This window comes from Rhipicephalus sanguineus, chromosome 3 (genome assembly GCF_013339695.2).
Source record: "Rhipicephalus sanguineus isolate Rsan-2018 chromosome 3, BIME_Rsan_1.4, whole genome shotgun sequence".
NCBI classification, from domain to species: domain Eukaryota; kingdom Metazoa; phylum Arthropoda; class Arachnida; order Ixodida; family Ixodidae; genus Rhipicephalus; species Rhipicephalus sanguineus.
Window position 1 is genome coordinate 111,276,817 of NC_051178.1, and position 24,253 is coordinate 111,301,069.

At 46.2% G+C, this 24,253-nt stretch overlaps 1 protein-coding gene across 1 annotated transcript in view; it reads right to left on the bottom strand.

The window, feature by feature from the left end:
- Positions 1–22,585, bottom strand: part of LOC125757862 (acetylcholinesterase-like) — a 32,263-nt gene extending 9,678 nt beyond the window's left edge. The window contains exons 1-7 of the mRNA XM_049414095.1: positions 22,479–22,585; positions 13,285–13,601; positions 12,121–12,245; positions 9,020–9,351; positions 6,143–6,365; positions 2,662–2,841; positions 412–620 (exon numbers count right to left, since the gene is read on the bottom strand). Coding sequence (XP_049270052.1) covers positions 412–620; positions 2,662–2,841; positions 6,143–6,365; positions 9,020–9,351; positions 12,121–12,245; positions 13,285–13,601; positions 22,479–22,585 — 1,493 coding nt within the window. The remainder of the gene's footprint in view (positions 1–411; positions 621–2,661; positions 2,842–6,142; positions 6,366–9,019; positions 9,352–12,120; positions 12,246–13,284; positions 13,602–22,478) is intronic.
- Between the last annotated feature and the right edge of the window lie 1,668 nt (positions 22,586–24,253).

Sequence of the window (24,253 nt, forward strand, 5' to 3'; positions counted from 1 at the left end):
CAGATTAGTCTCTTAAGAGAATGATTTAGCTTATGGGAAGAAAAATGTTACTATACGATTTATCACGAGCGTACGTGAGGTCAAGTGATCAAAAAAAAGTGGAAATAACGTCCAATAAAACACAAAACTAGGTTTGCTAAGTGGGCTTGCAGTGACGATGGTAAGGACAGATTATCCCTTCTATACCGTTCGGTCTTTTCCTGAGCCAGCTTTAGAATTTCTTTTGACGGCTTCTGCGTGCACCTGTTCTGTTCTACAGCGACCTATGGCGTTGGGAAAGTTGGTTAAGTGAGAGGAATCCCTCAAGTGTGCATAACCATGCACGTGTTCACAAGAACTCACCCAGTTTTGAAGAAGTGCCCTATGCGCTTAATAACGCGTCGGCTGAGAACTTGCTCTTCGATCGCTAACCCCTGCGAAATGGCGTAGCCGAAGAAGATTCGGGCGATGTCCTCCCTGCCGACGCTTCGAACACTCGTCACGTCGCTGCCATGGAACACGTAAGTGTGCACGCGATTACCGAGGGCATGCAGCTGTTCTGCGAACAGCCGCACTGGGCAGACTACGACGATGTCGCTCAGAAGTTCCTGCGCCCACTTCTCATGTCCAGGGCTCTGCGTCTGAGAGAAATAAAACGAGTAATTTTAACTGGTCGCAGCGCTCAGGGCCTCGCCTTCACGTTGGCAAATATTGGCTACATGGGTTTCTCGAATGGTATAGGCACTTCTAACCGGCGAAGCAGCGGAGTGCGTTATTTGACGCTTATCAGCTGATGCTATAACTGGGGAGTTTGAAGCCATCCTGGCAAGGCATACGCTTCAAATCACCCCACAGAAGGGGTGCGCGCACGAGTGTGTGTGGTGTGTGTGTGTGTGTGTGTGTGTGTGTGTTGTGTGTGTGTGTGTGTGTGGTGTGTGTGTGTGTGTGTGTGTGTGTGTGTGTGTGTGTGTGTGTGTGTGTGTGTGGTGTGTGTGTGTGTGTGTGTGTGTGTGTGTGTGTGTGTGTGTGTGTGTGTGTGTGTGTGTGTGTGTGTGTGTGTGTGTGTGTGTGTGTGTGTGTGTGTGTGTGTGTGTGTGTGTGTGTGTGTGTGTGGTGTGGTGTGTGTGTGTGTGTGTGTGTGTGTGGGTGTGTGTGTGTGTGTGTGTGTGTGTGTGTGTGTGTGTGTGTGTGGTGTGTGTGTGTGTGTGTGTGTGTGTGTGTGTGTGTGTGTGTGTGTGTGTGTGTGTGTGTGTGTGTGTGTGTGTGTGTGTGTGTGTGTGTGTGTGTGTGTGTGTGTGTGGTGTGTGTGTGTGTGTGTGTGTGTGTGTGTGTGTGTGTGTGTGTGTGTGTGTGTGTGTGTGTGTGGTGTGTGTGTGTGTGTGGTGTGTGTGTGTGTGTGTGTGTGTGTGGTGTGTGTGTGTGTGTGTGTGGTGTGTGTGTGTGTGTGTGTGTGCATCGTGTGCACGTGCATCGTGACGCCAGCAGGTAGAAAAAGGGTGTTCCCCACTCGACATCATTGCTTACGACCGGCCCTGACTAAGACTCCCAGGTTTAAATGAACATGTATACCGAATAAAATGGACGGGAGGATGACCGCCGCCATAGCTCAATTGGTAGAGCATCGGACGCGTTATTCGAAGGTTACACGTTTTGTCCTTGCCGGCGGCAAGTGATCTTCCCTTTCGTCCACTTTACTTTCTTCACATTTACATCTATAATTACTACAAATAAGATCCCCTATTCTTTCCTTGGTTTTATTGATCGTTAGTTCTCATTAAAATCACGTATTTGTTATTTAGCGCATCAGTTCATCTGCCCGTGTAACAAAGTGCCGATGTGTGTACGAGCGTACTCAAATGAATCCAACTGGTTGGATGGAAGGAAGCCAACTCATTGTCACGCTGCTGTTGGTCTTTTTTGAGCCATCAGAACATGGGACAACATTTCAGGTGTCCTTGGAGAAGCATTTGCTGCATGGTCGTTTGTTTGACAGTATATTGGCAAGCGCTTCCCCCACCCACTTCTTTTCCTCTACCACCAAAAACATAAGTATAATAATTTTGGGGGTTTCACGTCCCAAAACCGCGATATGATGATGAAGAACGCCGTATTGGAGGGCTCCGGAAATTTCGACCAAGTGGTGTTCTTCAAGGCTTATCTAAATCTAAGTACACGGGTCGCCAAAATTTCACCACCATCGAAATGCGCCCACCGCGGCTGAGACTAGATCGCGCGACATTTGGGTCAGTAGTCGAGCACCAAGAACATAAGTAAAAGCACAAAGAATGGCGTAAAAAGTTGCAGTATCAAAGCGGTCAGAGGTGGTGACGCCACCCGCCGTAATCAATGTATTACTGGACGAGCACATGAGATAGCACGCTTCACCTCAGAGGCAGCGATACCATTTATCGAGATCGCGCTCATTGCTCTTTCCACGATGCGGCAGTGGGAGAGGGTTTTCCATAACATTTCCCACTCGTGGAGCAGCCGCGCCTCTCATATATAATACTTCCATGTTGAAAAAGAGAGAAAGAACTGAGGCGTAAAATCAACTTTCCGCGGATCGAATCTCGCGAGACTCGCTCCCTCAAACTACGAGGTCTTCGAACTTTTCGCACTGGATATTCTTGCGCCCTCCATCGCGCGCGTGAACGCATGCGCTTCCCGTCTTTCCTTTCTTACCTTGGAGTAATTAAGGGCGACCTCGGCGGCCTCCTCCTGCGGGATTCCAAGCAACGTGAGAACAGAGCTGGCCGATCTCTCACTGTCTTGCAGGTTGAAGTTCAGATAGCTGGCGAAGTTTTCCGAAATGGCGGGTGCCTCATCATCGGAGAAGCCAATAAGAACACTCAGTCCAGATGGCTGCAGGTAGAACAAAAAAGATAAAAATAAACATCTAAGGCGTGACCGGTGACATCAGCACCAGGTTGACTTCGACAGTCAGCTTCCTAAATGGTGTAATGATAAAAGCGGTTACCCAAAGCACCCGTTTAAGACCTCAATGTTTTTTTTTTTCGCTGATCAGTGCATTCAGTCGTTAACTTGATAGCTGATACTGCAGGTTGGAAGACAGAGAGTTCATCATCAACATCAAGATCATAATCATAAACACCTGCACAGGGCTGGGCAAAGATACTTTGAAATTGTATCGCGATACGATACAAGATACTCAGGCAGGAAGTATTTGAAATACAGATACAAGATACTGCAACACTGATTGTATCCGATACGATACATTCCAATTGTATCTTAAGATACTTCGATACATTCTCAAATTTGTAATTATATATCTATATAATGCAGCATTAAACGCCTATGCACATCAATGTTCGCTTGCAAATTTATTAACTGCGACCAATTGTATTTCACTTGAATGAAAACTCTGTTAGTATCTCAAAAGTTTTGTACTTCTTGCTCAAGGTATATCTGCTTCGTTTAGAAACAACTTGTTGGCGCTGTGTTTGCTGCTTAACGTGACTGCTCAGTATACATTTCGCTGACAGCGCTTCAAGCTTGTAGCTTTTGTAATTCATGGGAGTCGCTGCTCCGCTTGTTGACCAGTAAACGGGTTGTCAACTAACCATATGAACTTCAATAAGAAGCCTTCGCACGATGGCGCAAATATCGCTGTGGAGTTCTACCTTGCCGGTAAACACATTACGGTTTTCGCAGTAACGGATCACCGGACAGGTGTACGTCGCCAAGAACATCTGCAGCCCAGAAACGTTTCAGACGTATTGTACAGTTGCGCAAAGCGCTGCAGGACACCGCCGCTATTCACACTATTGCCACTTATATTAGATCCGATTACCTGGTGATTAGCAACAGTAAAAGAATTCAGGGAAGCCTAAACAACGAAAACAAATATATCTAAGTAAAATAGAAAAGCGGTTCCGTATCAAACACAGTGAATAAGTACAGAAACACGATACACGAAGCACCCCCAAGAGCTAATATTAATTGTTGCGTTTTACGTCGAAAAACCGCGATATGATTATGAAAGACGCTGTATGGAGGGCTCCGGAAGGTTTGGCCACCTGGGATTCTAAAACCTACATATAAGCACACGGGTCTTTACCATTTTACCTCCATCGAAATCCGGCTACCGCGACCTTCGGGCCAGCAGTCAAGCACCCTAACCACTAGACAACCTTGGCGGGTAACCCCTCATAGCTACGACAATTAAATTCAGTGCCTATGAATAATGGCGTAAAACGACTCTTTGGGACGCTCATGAGAAAAACGGAGCATTTGGTATAACAGTGTTTCTCGAACACCTTTGCGAACGTATTTAAGTTGCCCCTAGTAATTTACGTTATTGTAATGCCAACTCAATTTTGCTCTTTTACTTAGCAGTAAGCGGAATTATCGTTATTGTATACTCAAGGCGCGCCCAGATTGTTATATATTTGTTCTCAACATCACCATTACATAGCAGTAAATTCTAGTGGAATATAAATATGCAAACAGTTGCAGAAATGACGCAGACAGTTATAACTGGGAATAGAGCAGAGAGCTTACCTTGGCAGCACGTTAAAGGCATAATGTAGTAAGCAAACCGGCAGAAAAAAAATAGTCATAGGCAATGTATGGAATGGACAGCTAACAAAAAACGTCTGCTAACAATCAAATTATGATTTTAAAAACTCTTTGTGTAAAAGGAAAAAAAAACGTACGCCAAGATAACGTCTGTTAGGTAAATGCTTGTTCTGTTAAATACAGTAACGGTACCGTTGGTACTATAGCTGTTGGAGTCTTATTTGCATATTAGTCACTCTCATCGCATGTAATGCAAACTTACATTCACGAGATCTTTCAAGTCGCCGATGTGTGAAAGCCATGAGACGCAAAGCAACCCGCCATTCTTGAATTCTTCAGACTTCGTAACGAAGCACCACACGCGAGGAACTTCGATAATGACTATACAGCGTCATCAGCATGTGTGCGAAAGGCGCTGCACGCATTGTAGTATGCGGTACAGGAGAGTGGCTAAGTGCCAAGCGGTGATGGCACTGACAAAACTAAAAAAAAAAGCGATTAAACAAAAATTCGGCTGGGCGCAGATGTTCGTGCGCTCGTCCATCGAGATGTCACGAGTGCCACCTCGTAACTCGGCTCAACCAATATACAAGGACGCTCAGAGCTTATCGCCTATCCTCGCTGGAAAACTCTTGCGAAAATATCAAATAATATCACTGCCTATAGTTTTATTCTGGTGACTTAGTGGCAGGAGTATCAGCTTGAGAAGCGAAGCTCAGCGAACGTTTATTGCTTCGCACGGTGGTGGGGCGATCGCAGTATCTTGTATCTTTATATACACGATACATTCTTCAAAGTATCAGAAATACAGATACAGATACTTGGTTTGTGAGACGTATCGCGATACAGATACAAGATACCCAAAGAGTATCTAAGATAGTATCGAAGATACATGTATCTTCGATACTGCCCAGCACTGCACCTGCATAATCTAGCGCACAACCAAGACAGGGATGGGCTGGAAACGAACGAAGACAAGGGCCAACTTCAAGTAGATTTTTTTCCACAGCGTCACACTCATATTATACAAGGGGATGCGTGACAGCCTGCGCAACCGCATTTGTGCCTTTTGACATCACATACGATAATCAATTCAAAGTAAAAACAGTAGCAGCTATAAGATTTATGAGATGGTTTTGTAGCCTTTTCCAGGAGAGTTGATCACGGCTTGCTAAATCGGGAAAGGCATGCGTGAGCGCACAATCAGTCGATTTTAATGAACTACTCGGAGGTAAAGGCAATAAAACCATCTCATAATGTTATAGTTGTTACTCTGTTATTTTTAACTGGTTGTGGTTTGTGATATCAAATAGTAGAAATGCGCTTGCCCAGGCTGTTACTCAACCCAATATATATGGCTGTGATATGATGTGGAAATAAATCTGTTCAAAGTTAGCACTTGTCATGTCATCGGCCATTTTTACCCCGTCCTTGTCTTGTGCGCTATGCGCTGAAATAAAATACCCCCATGCCCCAACTTGCGTTATTGCATCCGTGCATTTTTCGGGCAGTAATTTTTCTCTCTTCAGAATATTCAGCAATAGTAACACAAACAAGTATACAGAATGCACTGGTGTTTACATCATCGCCGATTCAAAGTGACTTCAATGTGGTTCGCGCGTACCGTGAACTTCTTCCACATGATGGGGTTCCACATGATAGGAAGGATGGGGAAGAACGTTGGAAGACTGCGCAAAGCTCCTGGTGGCGTCTTGAACAGTGCCTGTACGGGCAGGCTGCGCAAACACTGCAGCCACGTGTCCTTCTCTGCGCCTTCGTCGCACAGTAGTCGGGCCAGGATCGCCCTTTTCTGGTCCGCTGCACGGTTGTACCCGTACATTGGGTACCTGGCACCGTAGTCGTGAGAAAGATTGGAAAGTACAGCAAGTTGAGAAGCTACAGTAATTCCAAGCTTGTGTGTCTCATGAAAATCAATTTTACTGCGGACTTTCCTTTTGGAAGTTCTTTAATACTGCTTTTGTCTTTAAGTACATAAAATTGTAGAGACAAAAAACAAAAATGGCAACTATGGCCGTGCGTGATCGCATGACTGAGTGAGGCGTGACAAAAAGACATAAGAATGACTGGACATTGCAGGCAAACGCACTGTTATCTATAGTGATTCATTATATATCATCAGGGGCAGCAAGTCGCAAGATTAGTTAGGTTTGTGCAAGTTTTTGTGTATTTATTTAAACACGTATGCCGTCTTGTAAGAGTTGAAAATCCGCGCTAAGAAGTAAACGATTGTCTTTTCACTGCGTTATCCTTTTCGTGTCACTTCCTTTCTAGCAGCCCAAAAAAAAAAAACGCGCGAAAACTCTTCTTGAACAAAACTTTCACGCACTCGTCAGGCTGTACATTGGACAAGGTGCGCCGAAGAATTCCACAATGCACTTTATGGATTGGTGCCGTACTCAACCACGTCTGCAATAGGCGAAGCCCAAGTGGCTCGAGCGCAGCTTTCAATGCAATTCTCCAAAATCTGGCCAATAGCTTCAAGGGACGCAAACGCAAAATTTAAGGCGTACCATATCGAACGAGTAGGCTTGTGTAACACCAAATTTCGTCCCTCGTAGAGACGGCAGAGCTTTTGTGAGCGAGAAAATGGAAAAAAGTGATACCTCTAATGTTACGTCATGAGTGGTTGAGTCGCCGAAAGTGACTGAGAGGGAGGTAAGGTGGACATTACGTCGACATTGGAGCTTTCACAAGCGAATTAAGGAGCAGTAACATAATATTCACACACAATTTTCGAAGAAGCAGGGTATTAACCAGCTTTAAACTCAGAAGAATAGACTGTTGGGCGAGTTGGTAATTCATTCTGGAAACAAATAGCGCGAAAAAACGTGGGACTAGTAGAAGAAAGCAACAGGACAAGCCCATACTAACAACTGAACCTTTATTAGGAAAAGTCACAGTTTCGCCGCAAGGGCGAAGCAATGAATGCGATAGCAAGAAACTAAAGCTATACGAAGTGAGGCTCGCCAATGGATACTCTCAGTTTGAACAGCACTCCTGTTGCAAAGGCAGCCGAAGCAGCGAAGGAAACTAGCGTGCTTCAAGTGTCGAGCTGTGACACTTGATAGTTCGCGCTCATCTTCTGTTTGTTCGTTTAGCGGCGTCCCTTGAGCTCGAGTGACTTTCGTACGCTCCGTAACATGAGCGCGGACATCACGGTGAAAGCTCGAAACATCCCTCTTCCCCTCACCACTAGAAATCCGCGCGAGCAGACAGCGGAAGGACAAGGTTCTCCCTGCGCAAATATAAGAAGAAGCGAGCGAGCTCGCCGACGACTTTTAAATGCGCCCGTTGCGCTTCTCGCGCCATCTCGCTGGTAATGAAGAAACATTTATAAGCGCCTGCCGTCTCTGAGTCCTGCCAGCGGTAAAGGGTGTGTATATAATACTCGCCGTTAGCTACCTGAAGGATCTGCGCTTTTTGGCGCAGTGGTTAGCGCAACACGCTGCGGAACGAGAGGTCGGTAGTTCGATTCCGCGCTTCGGAAGCATTTTTCTGAATAATTTTCTTTCGGACTATGATATATATCTATATACATACTTATACATATACAGTGCATGACAGCGGCGACGGCAAAATCCAGCCGAGACTGTCCATGTAATTGCTATCACAATAAAACGAATGTATTTATACCAAGCAAACCACACGTTCACAACGCACAAAACCCAAACCTCAGATTTGCGCATCCAGATACCCTATCTCAACTTTGTTCTCAGCTTTAAACACAGAATGTATATCCTTCTATCTTGTGTACATGTTGAGTTCCTAGCTGATAATTCACCTTCAGTTATGGATCAAGTGCGCTAGCTTTCGAAGTTTTTTTTTTATTTTACTTTAGGCATCCACTGCAACTATAATTGCGACAAGGCCGATCTAAAGTTTTAGAAAATAAGGGGACTACAGACAGCATTTTAAAAAAAACAAAGCACTTATTCGAAGTCCAGTTAAGCTGAGGCGAAAGAAATACGCCTTGACTGCTCAAAAGCAGAGGGTAAAGTTTCTGCACAAGTAGAGACAGCTACGGCGAAAGTGTTGGCGCATTGGTGTTGGTGTCGCTGCCACGTGACAAAGGGAGAGCGAGAGGCGTTCAAGTACAACAATTCCCGAAAGCAAGCAAAAATCAGGTTCAGTGGTTCTGTGGGTATTCTGCCTCAACGTGCCGGATTGACGCCGTTGTAATGGAACCACGGGCGGACATGCCAATGGGTGGTCGCTGCTGATTGAACCCAGCAGAGTTCGAGAATAGACTGCAACGTATATCATATATATACACATGTATAGTCAAGAAATCATGTATCACACTTACAAAAATCGGATATTTTCGTAAGTGCACTACTTCATTTCTTCGGTACATGTACACCGGACTTACAGAACTTCGCTTTCCCTCCCCCTCTCTCTCTCTCTCTCTCTCTCTCTCTATATATATATATATATATATATATACATAACTTTTTTTGCGCTATGGACACTACTATCACACCTGGTAAACGGGCTCTCGCTCATGAAGAGGAGTTTCCGTACGCCTGGCAGCGATCCATCGTAAGCGAAGAGGTGGTAGCCGAGCGCCGACGCGCCGGAGCCCTGTGCAGCGATCACGATGTCCGAGACGTTGCCGCCGAATGGCCCCGCGTTGCGCCTCACCCACTGGAACGCCTCGACCTGGTCGAGGAAGCCCACGTTAAGCGGCGAATCTGCGGTCGCCATGCTGACGAAACCCAGCAGGCCCAGACGCCAGTTGGGAACCACGACCATCACTCCTCCCATGGCTGCCAGAATCCCGCCGTCGTGGTACGGGTCGTTGTTGCCGCCAGTCTTATATAGGAGTGAATGTATAATGCGAGACCACTTGCTGGTTTTCCTCCTCAACTTCTTCCATATAACCTACTTAATATGCACAAAACGACTACTTGGTGAGCGATGATATCATTGAAGCAGCGCACGTAAGGCAAATTCGCTCACACATCATAATAATAATCATCATCATCAGCCTGTCTACGCCCACTGCAGGGCAAAGGCCTCTCCCATGTTCCGCCAATCAACCCGGTCCTGTGCTTTCTGCTGCCACGTTACACCTAAAAACTTCTTAATCTCATCTACCCCCCTAATTTTCTGTCTCCCCCTCACGCGTTTGCCATCTCCTGGAATCCAGTCAGTTAACATTAATGACTACCGGTTATCCTGCCGATGTGCTACGTGCCCGGCCCATATCCATTTCTTCTTCTTGATTTCAACTATGATATCCTTAACCCCCGTTTTTTCCCTGACCCACTCTGCTCTCCTCCTGTCTCTTAAGGTTACACCTATCATTTTCCTTTGCATCGCTCACTGCGTCGTCCTCAGTTTAAGTTGAACCCAATTTGTAAGTCTCCAGGTTTCTGCTCTGTAGGTAAGTACCGGTAAGATGCAGCTGTTATATACCTTCCTCTTGAGGGATAGCGGTAGACTACCATTCATGATTGGATAATGCTTGCCGAATGAGCCCCATCCCATCCTTATTCTTCTAGTTATTTCACTCTCATGGTTCGGCTCCGCGGTTACTACCTGTACTAAGTAGACGTACTCCTTTACAGCTTCCAGTGTCTCGCCACGTGTTTACAGGAGGTTTTCAGGGCCCTAGATTGGGAAGAATTAGGCATAAGAACTAGTGGGGAGTATCTCAGTAACCTGCGATTCGCTGATGACATTGCATTGATGAGTAACGCGGGAGACGAATTACAGCTGATGATTACTGAACTGGATACGGAGAGTATAAGAGTAGGTCTGAAAATTAATATGCATAAAACTAAAGTAATGTGGAACAATCTTCGCTCACAAATAAAGAAGACGCAAACACCAGCGCTAGTCTGCTACAAATGCTTTATTGTCTACAGACCTGGCTCATATCTAGGGGTAATTTTAGTTCCCCCTAGGTATCATTCGCTAAAAATAAAAAAAAACAAGTGCTGCGTTGATACTTTGGACTGTAATCATATATTAATTGGAATTTTTGCCAAAACATGTCATATTTGTGCAATTGTTTTATGGTCTTGAATATACATAACTGCGGCCATATCACATGCTCCTGTTACTCCATATGAGGCGGGTCCTTGAGAATAAAGCACCAGTTGCAGTCCAGCGATGGTTCCTGCGTCTTCTTTACGTGTGTGTGAATGTGTTTTTTGTGCGCTGCTTCTTCCGTTTCATATGACATCCACTAAATTATTGTTGAGCTTCTGCGAGAGAGACTGTAGGTTTACATTCTATTTAAGTGCACAGGAAGGTAGCTAAGTTTCTCTTTCAAAACGACCAGCGCTGTATTGACGCTTCCAGGAGATTCTGCAATATTAGGCAGAAATTTGCGACCCTGAAACACCGTAATATTAGATCGGTAGCCGAACGTGGCTAAAGTGCTGCGCTACTGAACTCGAGAGGATGCAAGTTCGGTTCCCGGCCGCAGTGGGAACATTTCAACGCTGGCGAAATGCAAAAACACCCGTGCTATTTAGATTCAGATGCTCGTTTAAAAACCCCAAGTGGTCGAATTTAATCTGGAGTCCTCCACTATGGCCTCTCTCATAATCATATCGTAGTTTCAATACGTAATATCTCTGTATATATATTTACCTTTTGAGGGAAAGATGAATGCTTACCGAGGCTGCTGTAAATTTTAGCTTGTTGCCCACCGATAGATGATGTGCATCGCCGCGTCTAGTGAATGCGTGTCGTTTGACTTCCAGACATCCACAGCAAGAACAAGTTCAATGTAAAGAAGACGGCGTGTCGTCAACAAAACATCCTTATCGTCAACGAAAATGAATCGCCAATTGGATACAGTTGTCCCAGCAAATGCTACCGCTTTTATTAAGGAGGAAGCTCTATGTGTCTGACTAGTCTGGGCGTACACACGAATGGTAAAAAATAAAGAAGTGATAAAGGTGTGACCCGACGCACGCTAACTTCGTTTTTGCGATAGCGTGAAGCCGAAGCGATAAAGAAGAAGCGTCGGGAAGTCTTCAAAAAAGACAGTTGAATGCAAAAATGGATTCATTTCCGAACTTGCGTGTGTGTCTTATTGGGCTCCAAGACTTGCCACATTCGTGCTAACGTGCCATAGTAACACGCTTGACAAATGGTGATATCAGCAAAATGCTTTGAAAACAATGCCAAGGAACACAATTTAATGACTTCTTAGCTGTTTCCGCCTGAAGTCGCCTTAACACTAGCTAATGGACTCTGATAGATCCGAAGGAAATAACGCTGACCCGCTAGCGATCAACACGGGTAATGAAGAGTACACCATTTTCTGCTCGCAGTATCTGTTCAGCCTGTATTGCCTAAAGACTTTTGCTTTTCTTGAACGTGTCCTTTCGCGATGAAGACCCATTCGAGGTCTCGTTAGTATGTCAATCAACGACATGGCTGGTGGGCAGAGAAGCCAGTTTGCGCTGTTAAGTAGAAGTAGTCTTATGAACAGGTGCTTTCAGTTTTGTTTCTAGGAACTGCTAAACTCTGTTTGCGGACATGGAACAACAACGGTGAATTTTCATAACGGTTTGCAGTCAGCTCGCCTGGCCCCATACACGGCTTGCAACAATTTTATACCTGAAAGAAGCCACCGTGAAAGAAGATGACGATGGTCAGGTTGCCCGGGCAGATTCGACCACCACATGTCGGCGCCCAGACGTTCAGGTGCAGACAGTCTTCGGACGTGCTGTCGTTCATTCCATCTGAAAAAAAAGAAAGCACTGAGAACAATGGCTGAAAACCGTTTCCTACGAAGCGTCTATCTAGAAAAGCTGTCAGTGTTTACTTGGGGCTCATTCGGCTGATCGCTACCGCGCTTCGACTCTGATTACAACAATGCGGAGTTCGATCTTGCTTCGCCCCAGAGAAAGCGTGTCCGAGCCGAACGTGCAGGGGCTCGGCAACGCAATCGGAAGAGCGAACAGGTAGGGCACGTCTCCAGTTGCAAAACAAGCAAGGCGTGCACGCGCCGAAAAGCCACCACTGATGACGTCAGCGATGGACGCGGTAGGAACCGTGTGACCGAAACCCAGCCACATCTTGGTCGCGCTCTGACGTTAAAGGTCAGAGCACCTGAGACCGCCCCGAGCGGGAGAGTGGCGCTTGGAAAGGAGCAGTCAAAATGCATTCAGAACACTCGATTTTGACAAGATGAAGATTACACGCACTGTGGGAGCGCTGTGGAACTCGCGAAAACGGCCAGCCGGACATATCGCTATTGTACTCGTGTGATGGACAAACGTGAACTAGTTAGACATTAGCATTAATTATTGGAAACAGGTGTTCGTCATTTTTTGAAAACGAATTATTGCTGTATAGTTATTTGACGTTACCAATTGTTTTATGCGATCATTTTATGTCCGAGTTTAGCGGACAAAAGTTTTTTTTTTTTTCAATTTTGCGCATGAATTAGATGTGTTTATAGGTGAGCGGAAAATACGCTTCTGAAATAAATTTAGTACCCTTAGAATTATTTGCATTAAAAAACGATTTGATTGTGTTCAATTATTTAACTATAGGAGCGCAGGGGTCAAGCCTTTCCTCTTAGGCCCAAAATTGATCACCACATGAACAGCATACAGTTATGGCTGGAATTATAAACGAGAATAATTTTTGGAGTTTCAAGGATAAACAACCCAGCGTTTTTAGGTAAGACGTCTGTCTGATGTGTACGCATCTGTTTCCGTTTTCACGATCCGCTACGTGCATTTATTATTCATCTCCGGCGTACTGCCATTTCACCTTTCTTGTCGTTGGTCTGGGCGCAGGCAGGCGCTGGCGAGGTGGCATCGAACTGATACAGTTTCCTGTGCCAAGGCACGGGCGCGGCGAAGCGCAGCGTGTTTCGATCGGCGTACGGCACACCCAGGAACGAGCTGACAAGCACACCGGCGATGATGGTGACGCTGCCGCGGACGCTTCCGAAGTGACCCTCCACCGCAACGTCCTTGTTCTCGGAACTACTGGCCATCGCCACCGCGTGGATGGAAACAAGTATCAGTGCGATGGACACGATGCTGACCACCACGCACGCCAGGTCTCTGGTCTGGATGTCTTGCCTTGGCCCAAAAGAGAGAGCGGATGGGAGAAATTGAATTTCTTGGTTGGTGGTTGAAAGAAATTATGAACCAAACAAAAAAATTGCAGCTGCCGTTAGAAAACTGACACCGTTCCGGCACTGAGTCATAAAAGGAAACATGTACAGTCGAAGCTCGATTGAACAATGTGGTGACCATGCTCAACTTATTTCGTGAAATCGTAAATTCGTAAGATAGAGCAAGGAATTTTTCGGTTTTTTGAAATCTAAATATAATCACAGGGTCTCTTACGCATACGCCTTAGTCGACTCCAAGGTGAAAGTCGTCTTCTTTTTCTTCTAATTCAATGTATTGAACTACCTGCGCCCCCTTCCGAGAGCTCTGTGCAACTAACGTGGTTTTGCAATGCCTCCAAGATCGGAGGAATTGTAAGCTTCCTGCATTGCACCTTGTTTTGCACTACGGGTTCAGCCCATCTTTGACCAAGCAGTGATGTCATGTGATGACGTCACCATGTAACGTCATGATGACGTCATAATGAAATAAACATTTTGTCGATCTGTGACGTCATTGTGACGTTATATGGTGACGTCTTCACGTCATGATGATTTTTTTCTATCTCTCGTGTTCATGCCGCCGACGGGAGGCTCCGACGAGGGACGACGATCAATTTCCCCGTTTGATGAGGTATCGAAGGCTTTCGCCTTATTATTGTAACGCAGCGACAACACAAAAATTTGCAGTGGCTTAGCTCGGGTATGCCAGGATATACACAGCGTTATCAAAGGTTCAGCTAAATATTCTTAGCTTTCCACATTGTCTAGGATTATTAGCCTTCTTCTGTTCATTCTTCATACACTGAACCGCTAATTGCCAGGCAACTACTTCGGGATCTGATGAGACAAGCTTCTCGGCTCTTCTGCGCCATCGAGCAGCGTTTGCGCTCTCCTTCTCCATGGCGTTACCCACCTGCAAACGCCAGTCAGAGGCGCTATCAAGCGGCCCCAGCGCAGTGTCAGACGGCGACTGCACAGCGAAGGCGAATAGCTGCGCGCGCGCCGGCGCTACTGTGTCGATGGCTACGACGTGATTCCTCTCGTATTCGGCGCAGACCAGCAGCTGCGAGCCGCGCGCGGCGTTGGCGGAGTGTGCGCGCGCGCCGGTGCCAGCGTGTCTGCCGCGCCTACGACGCCACTCCTCCCGAACGCGCAGACCAGCAGCGGCGAGCCGCGCGCAGCGGTGTCGGAGATCGTGTACGATGCCACCTCCGGTGACCCAGCTGTGTGACATCACTGATGCTCGCGCATGCGCAGCACGACTCATGACCATCCACGCGAATCAGCTCCGGCTAAGCAAGTGTAGCTAACGCTACAAAACTGCCGCGGTATTGTATTTGCCGCTGACCTACGCCGGCGGGTGTGAAAAGTACACAAGGACTGCCCGAGGGCGGCACGGGCATGGAGCCTTCCGCTCCGCCACGGCATGGGTGCTTCGAAGTCTGGGCGATGCAGGCCAGGTCACGTGAAACCATGATGCGGCTGCCGATATGCAAACATGGAAAGAATGAATGCACTGATTGTGCAAGCAGGCCGAGCAAGAAAGTTGGGAGGAGAGAATCAGTGCCATCAGCGCTCCGACTGATGAGTCCGGTCCGTGCATGAACGCACCGTACAGTCTTGTTAAAAGAAAGCCATTGCCGCAACTTTGTGGGCAAATCACCGGTCTATAACGCAATTATTTGAAGTTAAATTGCGTTTGTGGCCGAGTTACCTTCGCGAATTCGAGATCACGACAACCTTGAAACCTATGTGTAACTGGCGGGGAATGTAAGTTCCTTCGTTAAATCGGGAACTTCGTAAAATCGAGTTTCGTTCGATTGAGTTTTAACTGTATGTCGTAAACACGTTCGCCAAGCGTGTGTGTAGTATTTGATGCATACGAGTAAATGATGGATAGATGTTCCTCAGAAAAATATTGTAATGGTCAATGCTGCCTATTACTCTACTAGTTGAGCGTGCGTAGGAAAGAGAGGGGGGAAAAGAAAGAAAGAAAGATATAGGTTGCTTTACGGTGTTTAACGTCCCAAAGCGACTCGGGTAACAAGAGACGCCGTAAACAGGGCTCCGGATAATTTCAAACACGTGGAGTAATTTAACGTGCATTTACTTCGCAAAAACACAGTGGCCTCTGGCATTTCGCCACCGTCAAAATGGGACCACCACGACCGGGATCGAACCAGAGTCTTTCGGTGCTGCAGCCAAGCATCGTAACCACTGAGAAACGACTGTTTAGATGCGGAAAGCACCTACGTATGTACATGGCATGAAAACGTTCTGTATATTGACAACACGCAACCTGCACTTATTCACCACGCGTTCTTGCTCCCCTTTTATGATTACGGCTGCTGGCGTGAAAATAAATTGACAGACTTGCCATGGTTAGAGCCATTACGAGGAGATTCAAGAACGCGAAAAAAAAAGATAAAATGCGAATCGGGTGCTCTTTGCGAAATATATCCCATCTTGCACGTAGGAAAAACATCAGAGCATATCATACAAACACTTCTTCTTGGCGCCTGTATTGGTGCAGTTAAACTTCTAATGCAGGCGTAGTGTTTCGATTTACATTCACAAACAAATCTTCAGCGCTTCAATGAACGGCGGAAACCAGTACTAAAATAGCCGTCGTGTTGCTTGGGACGCTTTATAGCTCGCGGTAGCTTGCAAACTCTCACAACGTTTGCATGACAGTGGGTGCCTGGCGCCACTCGAGTACAGCCCAAGTGCAACGTGCTCGCATGAAAGGCTAACGCCTTTACGGCGCAAAGAAGCACGCGGTGTGTGCTTGAGACAGAAAAAACAGCCTAGTGCACTGAACTTGTTGGCTAGTTGGTTGAATACCATGCATCAGGAAACAGCGCGGTAAAAAAAAAAGGCGAAACAGAAGAACGTGCGGTGTGTTGTTCGTTCCTCTGCTTCGTCTTCGTTTTTGCCACTCTCTTTCTTGACTCAAGAAAAACAGCATCGATAGCAGTGTGCTCAAAAAGTAAAATAAAAAATGCGAGTTTGAATTTAGGTGACCATTATCCGACATAAACGTAGGAGAAATGAGCGAAACCCACGTCGATATGCACCGTTCTTCCCATCCTTCGTCTCATTGCCGTGAATTGGGTGCATGAGGCACAGGCACCGCTTGATCAAATATTGATAGCTTGCACGTGACGTAATGTACGCACCACAAGGCTTCAGCATGCCGGCTTAGATGACGTCAAGGCCGTTTAATCACGCGGCGAGAAACCTGCTCCAGTGTTATAACGACGGCGCTGGAACGTTATTGGGCCTCTGTGCACGAATAACGAAGGAACTAGCATGCGATGTATTGATAACGCTAACGCGACATCACAAAGATCGCGTGCCACCATGTTGGTGCCCCTACGTGGCTGTCTCAGTGATGTCAGTGCAAGTCATATATAGACAAGAACCCGAGCACTCACAGGTATGTACGAGATGCTTGCATTCCGCTACGCATGCTCCAGAACGTGTGGGCACCTTCGGAGAACAACGCCTGCCTGGCTGATTGCTGGCTTAGGTGACGTGACGAGGCTGCGTCCCGACGCGTCGGGCACACGCTTCCTGTCGGCGACACCGGGGCCGCAGAACGTTCCCAGGGTGACGCTGCACCCTGCATCACGGTGTGTGGAAGACAAGAGAGCGTTGCCACTTGAATGCTCCGCACTCTAAGAAAGAGTATCTGTGACTCCTTTCGGGAGTTCTGACTTGCCACGAATACGACTCTTTTCTAAAGAGAAACGTTAACTCTCTCGTGGGTCACGCGACTCTCCGAAGAAAGTCGAATGATCTCCAAAGAGAGTTGACGTGTCTCTTTAAAGAGAGTCATATGCGTGGCAAGCCAGAGCTCTAAAAAAAGGAGTCAAGTGACTTTTTTTCTTTCTTTGAATGCAGTGAGAAATAAGCAGCTACGGCTGGTTACTTTGCAATGTCAACCATTTTTGGGGCGCAGAATGCTTGAAGACAAGAGTGGACAAGGTGGGACCTTCTTCAAACATTCTGTGTACGAAATAAGGTGTTGCTTGTGACGTAAGGCGTACCAACCATCCCAAGCAACCACCTTGTTACGACTAGTTTCTCGCACGATAACAGCCTACACACGCCGTAGTACATATTAGTCGTTGGGGTTTTTGGTCGCAATCCCCCAATATGATTATGAAGGACGCCGTAGTGGAGGGCTCCGGAAACTTCGACCCCCTGTGATACTTTTACGTGCACCTAAATCTAACTAAGTACATGGGCCTCTAGCTTTTCACCCCTACCTAGATGCGGCCGCCGCGGGCGATATTCGATCCCTGCACCTTCGGGCCAGTAGTCGAGCACCATAACCACCAGACCAGCGCGGCGGGTCCACCGTAGTATATGACTTAACGGTTATGGCGTTGCGGCGCTGTACTCAAGGTGACGGTACCAATTCCGGCGACTGCGGCTTTATTCCAGTGTGTTCGGTATGCGAAAGTGCTCCTATGGGGCGAATTTAGTGCACGTTAAGAAAAACTTGACGTGGTGAATACCATTAGAAAATCGATGGCTAATGTGTTCATTATATACGGGTCTTAACTTTGGTGTGGAGGAGGCCGGAGTTGAAGTTTTAGCGCAGTAGACGAAGAAAACCTCAGAGGAGCACTTGTAGACGAGCTAATTGGTCAATTTAGCCCCCATGATTTACGTTGAAGCGAAGTTCAGTTTGAGGGAAAATAACGAAAGTGCATTGGTTGTACGAAATTCAAGTTCGTTTGTATATACGAATCGCTGCTTCAAACAGCAATGTTTTAGAAAAATGGCGGACCGAAATTCAAGCGAAAGCGTATACAATCCTGACAAAAAAAGTCACGCCATATCCACGAAGTGAATTATGTTAGAGGAGCCTGCTCGGAGATGATCAAGTGATCCATGAATCCTCCGTACAAATTCCTCTACCGTCATATAAACAATTGTATCGGGCCAGTTGGTATGGATCCATTTTGGTAGGAAGCGCACAACTTTTACAAAGGCTTGTGTATCTTCTTTCGTGTCCTTTGTAAAAGTTGTGCGCTTCCTACCAAGATGGCGTCATATAAAGACGTGACCACGTTGTTATATATACACATTATATACACAATGTTTCTTGGGTGTTCATGCTGAGTAGCGGTAGCGAAGTGCACTAAGTGAGCTCCCGGCGAAGAGAAAGGAAGCGCGCCGAGAGCAAGCGCTGTATATAGGCGCGGCCCTCTAGCGGTCATTTATCTAACGAGACCTCGCGCCGAGTGCGCAGCGGAGTGTGCGGTGGTGCGCCATCTAGTGAGAACGCTTGAATCACCGGAGAGAGCACAGCTGCAACTCTAGCGGGAGCAATGAGAACTAACGGCTACAGCGCGATGGTCAAGGCGCGAGCGTAAGAAGCTTGGCGAGCGAACTCCTAAAAGAGCATCAGCATAATAACTACTGCAATGAGACCACACTATTTTACCATTATACAAAAAATTGTCATTTTACAATATTGCGCTTCAATAAAACCAAGAAAAGAGAACGAGAATAACTAAAGCGCCTACGGAAGCTTCCATATTGCTGAAACATATTTTCGCAAATTATCTAGGAATAAGTTAATCGTAGTGCGCGCAGAAATGATTGCGCAAACCATAACGAGGAATATAGCTTCCAGCAATGCAACTTGAAACCATTGCTCACCGACTTCGATGACAAGGTTACAGTACTGCCTCGCTTTTTCCTGGCTGTCAAACTGTTCCACATCGCAAGCGATAGCTGGGTGGATGGTGGGCAGACGTTAAGGAAGTGACTGATCCTGTTGGTGCGTCTAATATTCAATATGATCACATGGAATTAAACTGTTTTCTATGCTAAATAACCACGGTACCATTCCAAATTGTAATCTTCTTCTTCTTCGTCGCTGTTCTTCGAGCACGCGCATGTCTGTTTGTTTGTCGCCTAAAGGAGGCTGACTCATACCCACGAGGATGTTAAAAAAACGCCAGGCCTGCGCTGAAACCGCAGCACAGTCACAGCGAAAGCTGGAAGAGCGGCATTTCTAGAGCCCGTTGTAAGCCCTCTTGGGGCTACTAATACGAGTGCACTAGCAAAGTACCCACTACGCCATAAATCACAATTTTTGCGAATTAGGGAAGCACCTACTAAGCCAATATTCGTCATTCTGCGGAGAAGCGAGGCACCAGCTACACGTCTCTAAGGCATTGTGTGCACTTTGTTGACGCGACGGCTGATGACGATGAAGAATTATGGCTCATCCCTTTGTAATGGGTTGGAAGCTTCAAACGGCCCACCAGTTATGCAATTTGCATTGGGTGACGCTCAATCGCTATTTCCCTCTCCCGCCATGCTGTATAACATACGTTCACGTGGGAGAGAGAGGGGGGGGGGCGAAGAACTTTACTGAGACCCCGAGGAAATGGATCATACGCTTATGGGCTTCCTTGGCAGCCAATACAAGTGCACTTGCGAGGAACCGACTACGCTAGAAATCATTGTAATTTTTGAGAAGTAGGGAAGCAGGCATTATGCCATTTTTCGTCATTCTACGGAGAACCGTGGTACCTGCTAAGCGCATGTAAGGCATTATGCACACTTTGTTGATGCTGTGCCCGATGATGATGAAGAACTACGGCGGAACCCTTTGTAATGGGTTGGAAGCATTTAACAACCTACTCGTTGCGCAATTCGCATTGTGTAATGCCTAGTTACAGAATTCTCGTTGTGCGACGCTTGTTGCTTATTTTACTCTTGTAACACGCTACATTGCGTATGCCAATGTGGTTCCTTCCCGACATGAAGCCTGTATAGGATGTTTTTTGCAAAGCAGTTTCAGGCACCGGCATGGCTCAGAGGTTGAATACTACGCAGAGGGCCCAGGTTCGAACCTCGTTCCATCCTGGAATGTTTTACAGCGAAAGCTATGAGATCATTTCAACGGCCGTTTTTGGCGCCGTAGTTGTCCGCCGCCGCCGCCGGTGTCCGTAACCGCTATCGCAGAAAAAAAAATGGAAATAAGAAAAACATGTCCGGGATGGAACGAGGTTCGAACCTGGGGCCTCTACGTGTGAGCCCAGTGTTCTACCTCAGAGCTATGCCGGTGATTGAAACTGCGTTGCAAAAAGACCCTATACAGGCTTCATGTCGGGAAGGAACCACATTAACATATATAATGTAGTGTGGTAGAAGAGTAAAATAACAACCAGGAGTCACACAAACGTGAATTCTGTAACCGGGCCTCATTCAATGCGAATTGCGCAACGAGTGGATTGTTGAACGCTTCCAACCCATTACAAAGGCATCTGCGATAACTCTTCATCGTCATCAGCCACAGCATCAACAAAGTGCACATAATACGTTACAGGTGTTTAGCAGGTACAGCGGTTCTGCGCAGAATGACGAAAAATTGCGTAGTGGCTGCTTCCTTACTTCACAAAAATTATGATTTGCAGCGTAGTGGGTTCCTCGCAAGTGCACTTCTATTGGTTGCCAAGGAAGCCCATAAGGCTCCCATGATACATTTCCTCAGGGTTTCAATAAAGTTAATTCCCTCTCTCAATCTCTTTCTCACGTTAGCGTATGTTATAAAGCGTGGTGGGAGAGTGAAACAACGACCGGTCGTCACACAATGCGAATTACGTAACTAGTGTGTCATTTAAAGCTTCCAACCCATTACAAAAGGCTCAGTCATAATTCTTCATCATCATCAGCCGTCGCATCAAGAAACTGCACATAATGCCTTACAGACGGTACCTCGATTCTCCGCAGAATGACGACTAATGTCGTGGTGGGTCCTTCCCAACATCACAAAAATTATGATTTGTGGCGTAGTGGGCACGCTGCTCGTATAGTTGTATTAGTAGCCACAAGAGAGTTTATAACAGGCTCCAGAAATGCCGCTCTTCGAGCTTTCGCTGTGACTGTAATGCGCTTTCCGCGCCAGCCTGGTGTTTTTTTTTTTTTTGATGTTCTATTTTTGGTTCGCAACACAAATGCTTGCTTGCGTAGGCGAAACTTTATGAACGTGGTCAGTCGATTGCATTGCTAAACACGTTGCTTTTCACTCTTTTTATGTACAAATATACGTCTATATGAATTTTCCTCTTTCTCAGTTCGGAGTATCGCGTAGATTGCTTTTTTTTTCTACTCCGTACTGCGCAGTTAAATTTCCTCTCTAATGAGACGTTTGTAATGCGTACATTAACATTTTCGAAGCATTTTTAAATATTCAATCCGTGACCGATCTCCCATGACATGGTCAGCGTGAGGCAACGTCGATTAGGCGAACAACAACACAAACAACAACGGTTATCCGAGGGGGCGTTTGCGTCGGCGAAAAACAAGGAAACCAAGAAAACCTAGCAACATTGACATAAGCTGAAGCGTTGAAATTACTTCATTATTGTGTGATTAACATCAGAAAGATTCGGAATGGTCTGTGAAATGCAATCATTCGTTGGGATATTTCTTCGTTATAACATCAGTCCTACTTAGGTATCTTTACTGCGCGAAACCACGCGTGAACGAAGGAAAGAAGAAATAGAGGCACGGACAGCACTGGCAGCACTGGCGCTGACTTGTTACTAAATTTAGCAAACGAAGAGACCTTTGGGTAAATTTGACTTTACACATCTGAAGCATGCCACATGTAAGTGCAGCAAATACCTCTCGTATTCAGCCTCGACACACAACAGACAAGCCTCGCCTTTCGACATTCAGAAACGCATAGCCGGGGACAAGGTTTAACTTACGTTAACGAAGGCTAACGCTCCTAACTCAAGAGCAAGTCGGTAAAAAATGGGATATGCTAAGTGGACGCTCTCAGCGACCCAATTACTCGACTCACAAAGAGTCCCTGCTCAGATTGGCCCCCATCTGAGCCATTATCGAGTTGGTGAGCGCTCTCAAGAACTCCGGCGCGCAATATGCGGGAACGCTGTACCGGTATTCCATTCTGGTTCTTGCCAATAAGTAGGGAGATTATTCTTGAGTTGAACTGCATACTGCGTAGCTTCGTAATAATTGCTTGCAAACGTAATTTTTTTGCCTAAGTGGGAGTGTTAGCGAAATAATCTGAGAAAAAAAGAAAGTTGGAAAAAAGACAAAGACTGAAGGGCAGAAATAAAACACAACACAGGAGCTCTTTCTTTCCTACTTGGCAGTACATCTTTTGTTTTACGCTCTCTTCTTTATAATGAAACCGTGCCAACTTGGACAATAATCTGCTTTGGTAATTTTTTTTTCAGGAAAAGCGTTGAAACCTACTGCTGTGCTTGGTGGTGTGCAGGTGTTTTACGTAACTAGAAAAGAACGCCTTGCGTAGATGGGTTGCGGTGTTTTACGGTAAATTCATTTGGAACGTATGGCTCCTTCAAGAATATTATTTGTGTGCTATAAGTGAAGCTCGTATATGTTATAAGTGAAGCGTCATATCAGAACAGCGAAAAGTAAGAAACTTTTATTTACTAAACTGCGAATTGTTACCATGGTGTAATATCTACAGCGTCATATGTACATCACCGTATATCGACGTCATCATCGTGATCTACACCCACAGCGCCGCTTCTCCCGCGTAGCTCGTGTGGTGTGGCTCGAGTCACGAAACACGCAGAGTACGCGTTCTGGTTTTTGGCCTGTGCTGATCGCCGCAGTGCACGCCGCTCCCCTTCTTCACGTTCGCTCAGATAAATATAAGCACAGCGGTATTTAACGCAGGTCCATCTTAAATTCCCTCCTTCGCATGTGAACTGGAGTTGAGTCTGCCAAACATATTTGTCATGGTTCGTGCTGCCATGACAGAGGGCGCTGTGAACACGAAGCGAACGTCTGAAAAGACATGTGTGAATGTAACAAATCGCGTAGGGAAGTTTGACACATGGTTTTAGGAAACACATGCGCACTCTCCATCATATTCGAGAACACTGCGGACAGTGCTGACACTCTATCGCCCAAACTCTGACACTGAATGTCCATGTATGTCGCGCGCTCACCACGGCACGAACCCTCTTCTTGTGGAATCGTATGAGGTCACGCACACCCTCTTTCATGCAGCTGTAACGTTGAGTAATGGCCATGCTGCCCAACAGGGATTAATATTCGAGGACACGTCGGCCATAGGAAGCACGTAGCTCTCGCCACAGACGCAGCTAAAATTTTTCATTGTCAAGATGTCCCTGCGGGAGGTGCGAAAGGTTAAACAAGACAGTAAAAAGAGTAAAATTATTGATAGCCACGCATAAATGTAAAACGAGCAAATAAACTCCAGGTAAGCGGGAAGGTGCGAAACCTTTTGCGCGTATATCGTAGTCCGCGTGGGAAGGCTAGGCACGTTTTGCTTGATTAACGGGAATATTAGTACCACGTATTTGGGGGTTTTGCATGATGTCATCCGCGAGGCTAGTGTTCTAGACAAGTGGTGTCGCACGATTTTTTTTACTAATGTTTTCGGCAGGACTTCCCCAGCATCCTCAATGAACCACACGGATGCATTAACGTAGAATTTCATGGGTACACATACATTTCTGCTTGCGCAAATTGGTGAAAGTGAATGGCTTTCATCATAATTTACGGTCACGAATTTCTGTAAAATCAACCTAAGGTGTCAATCTGAACTTGCTTTAA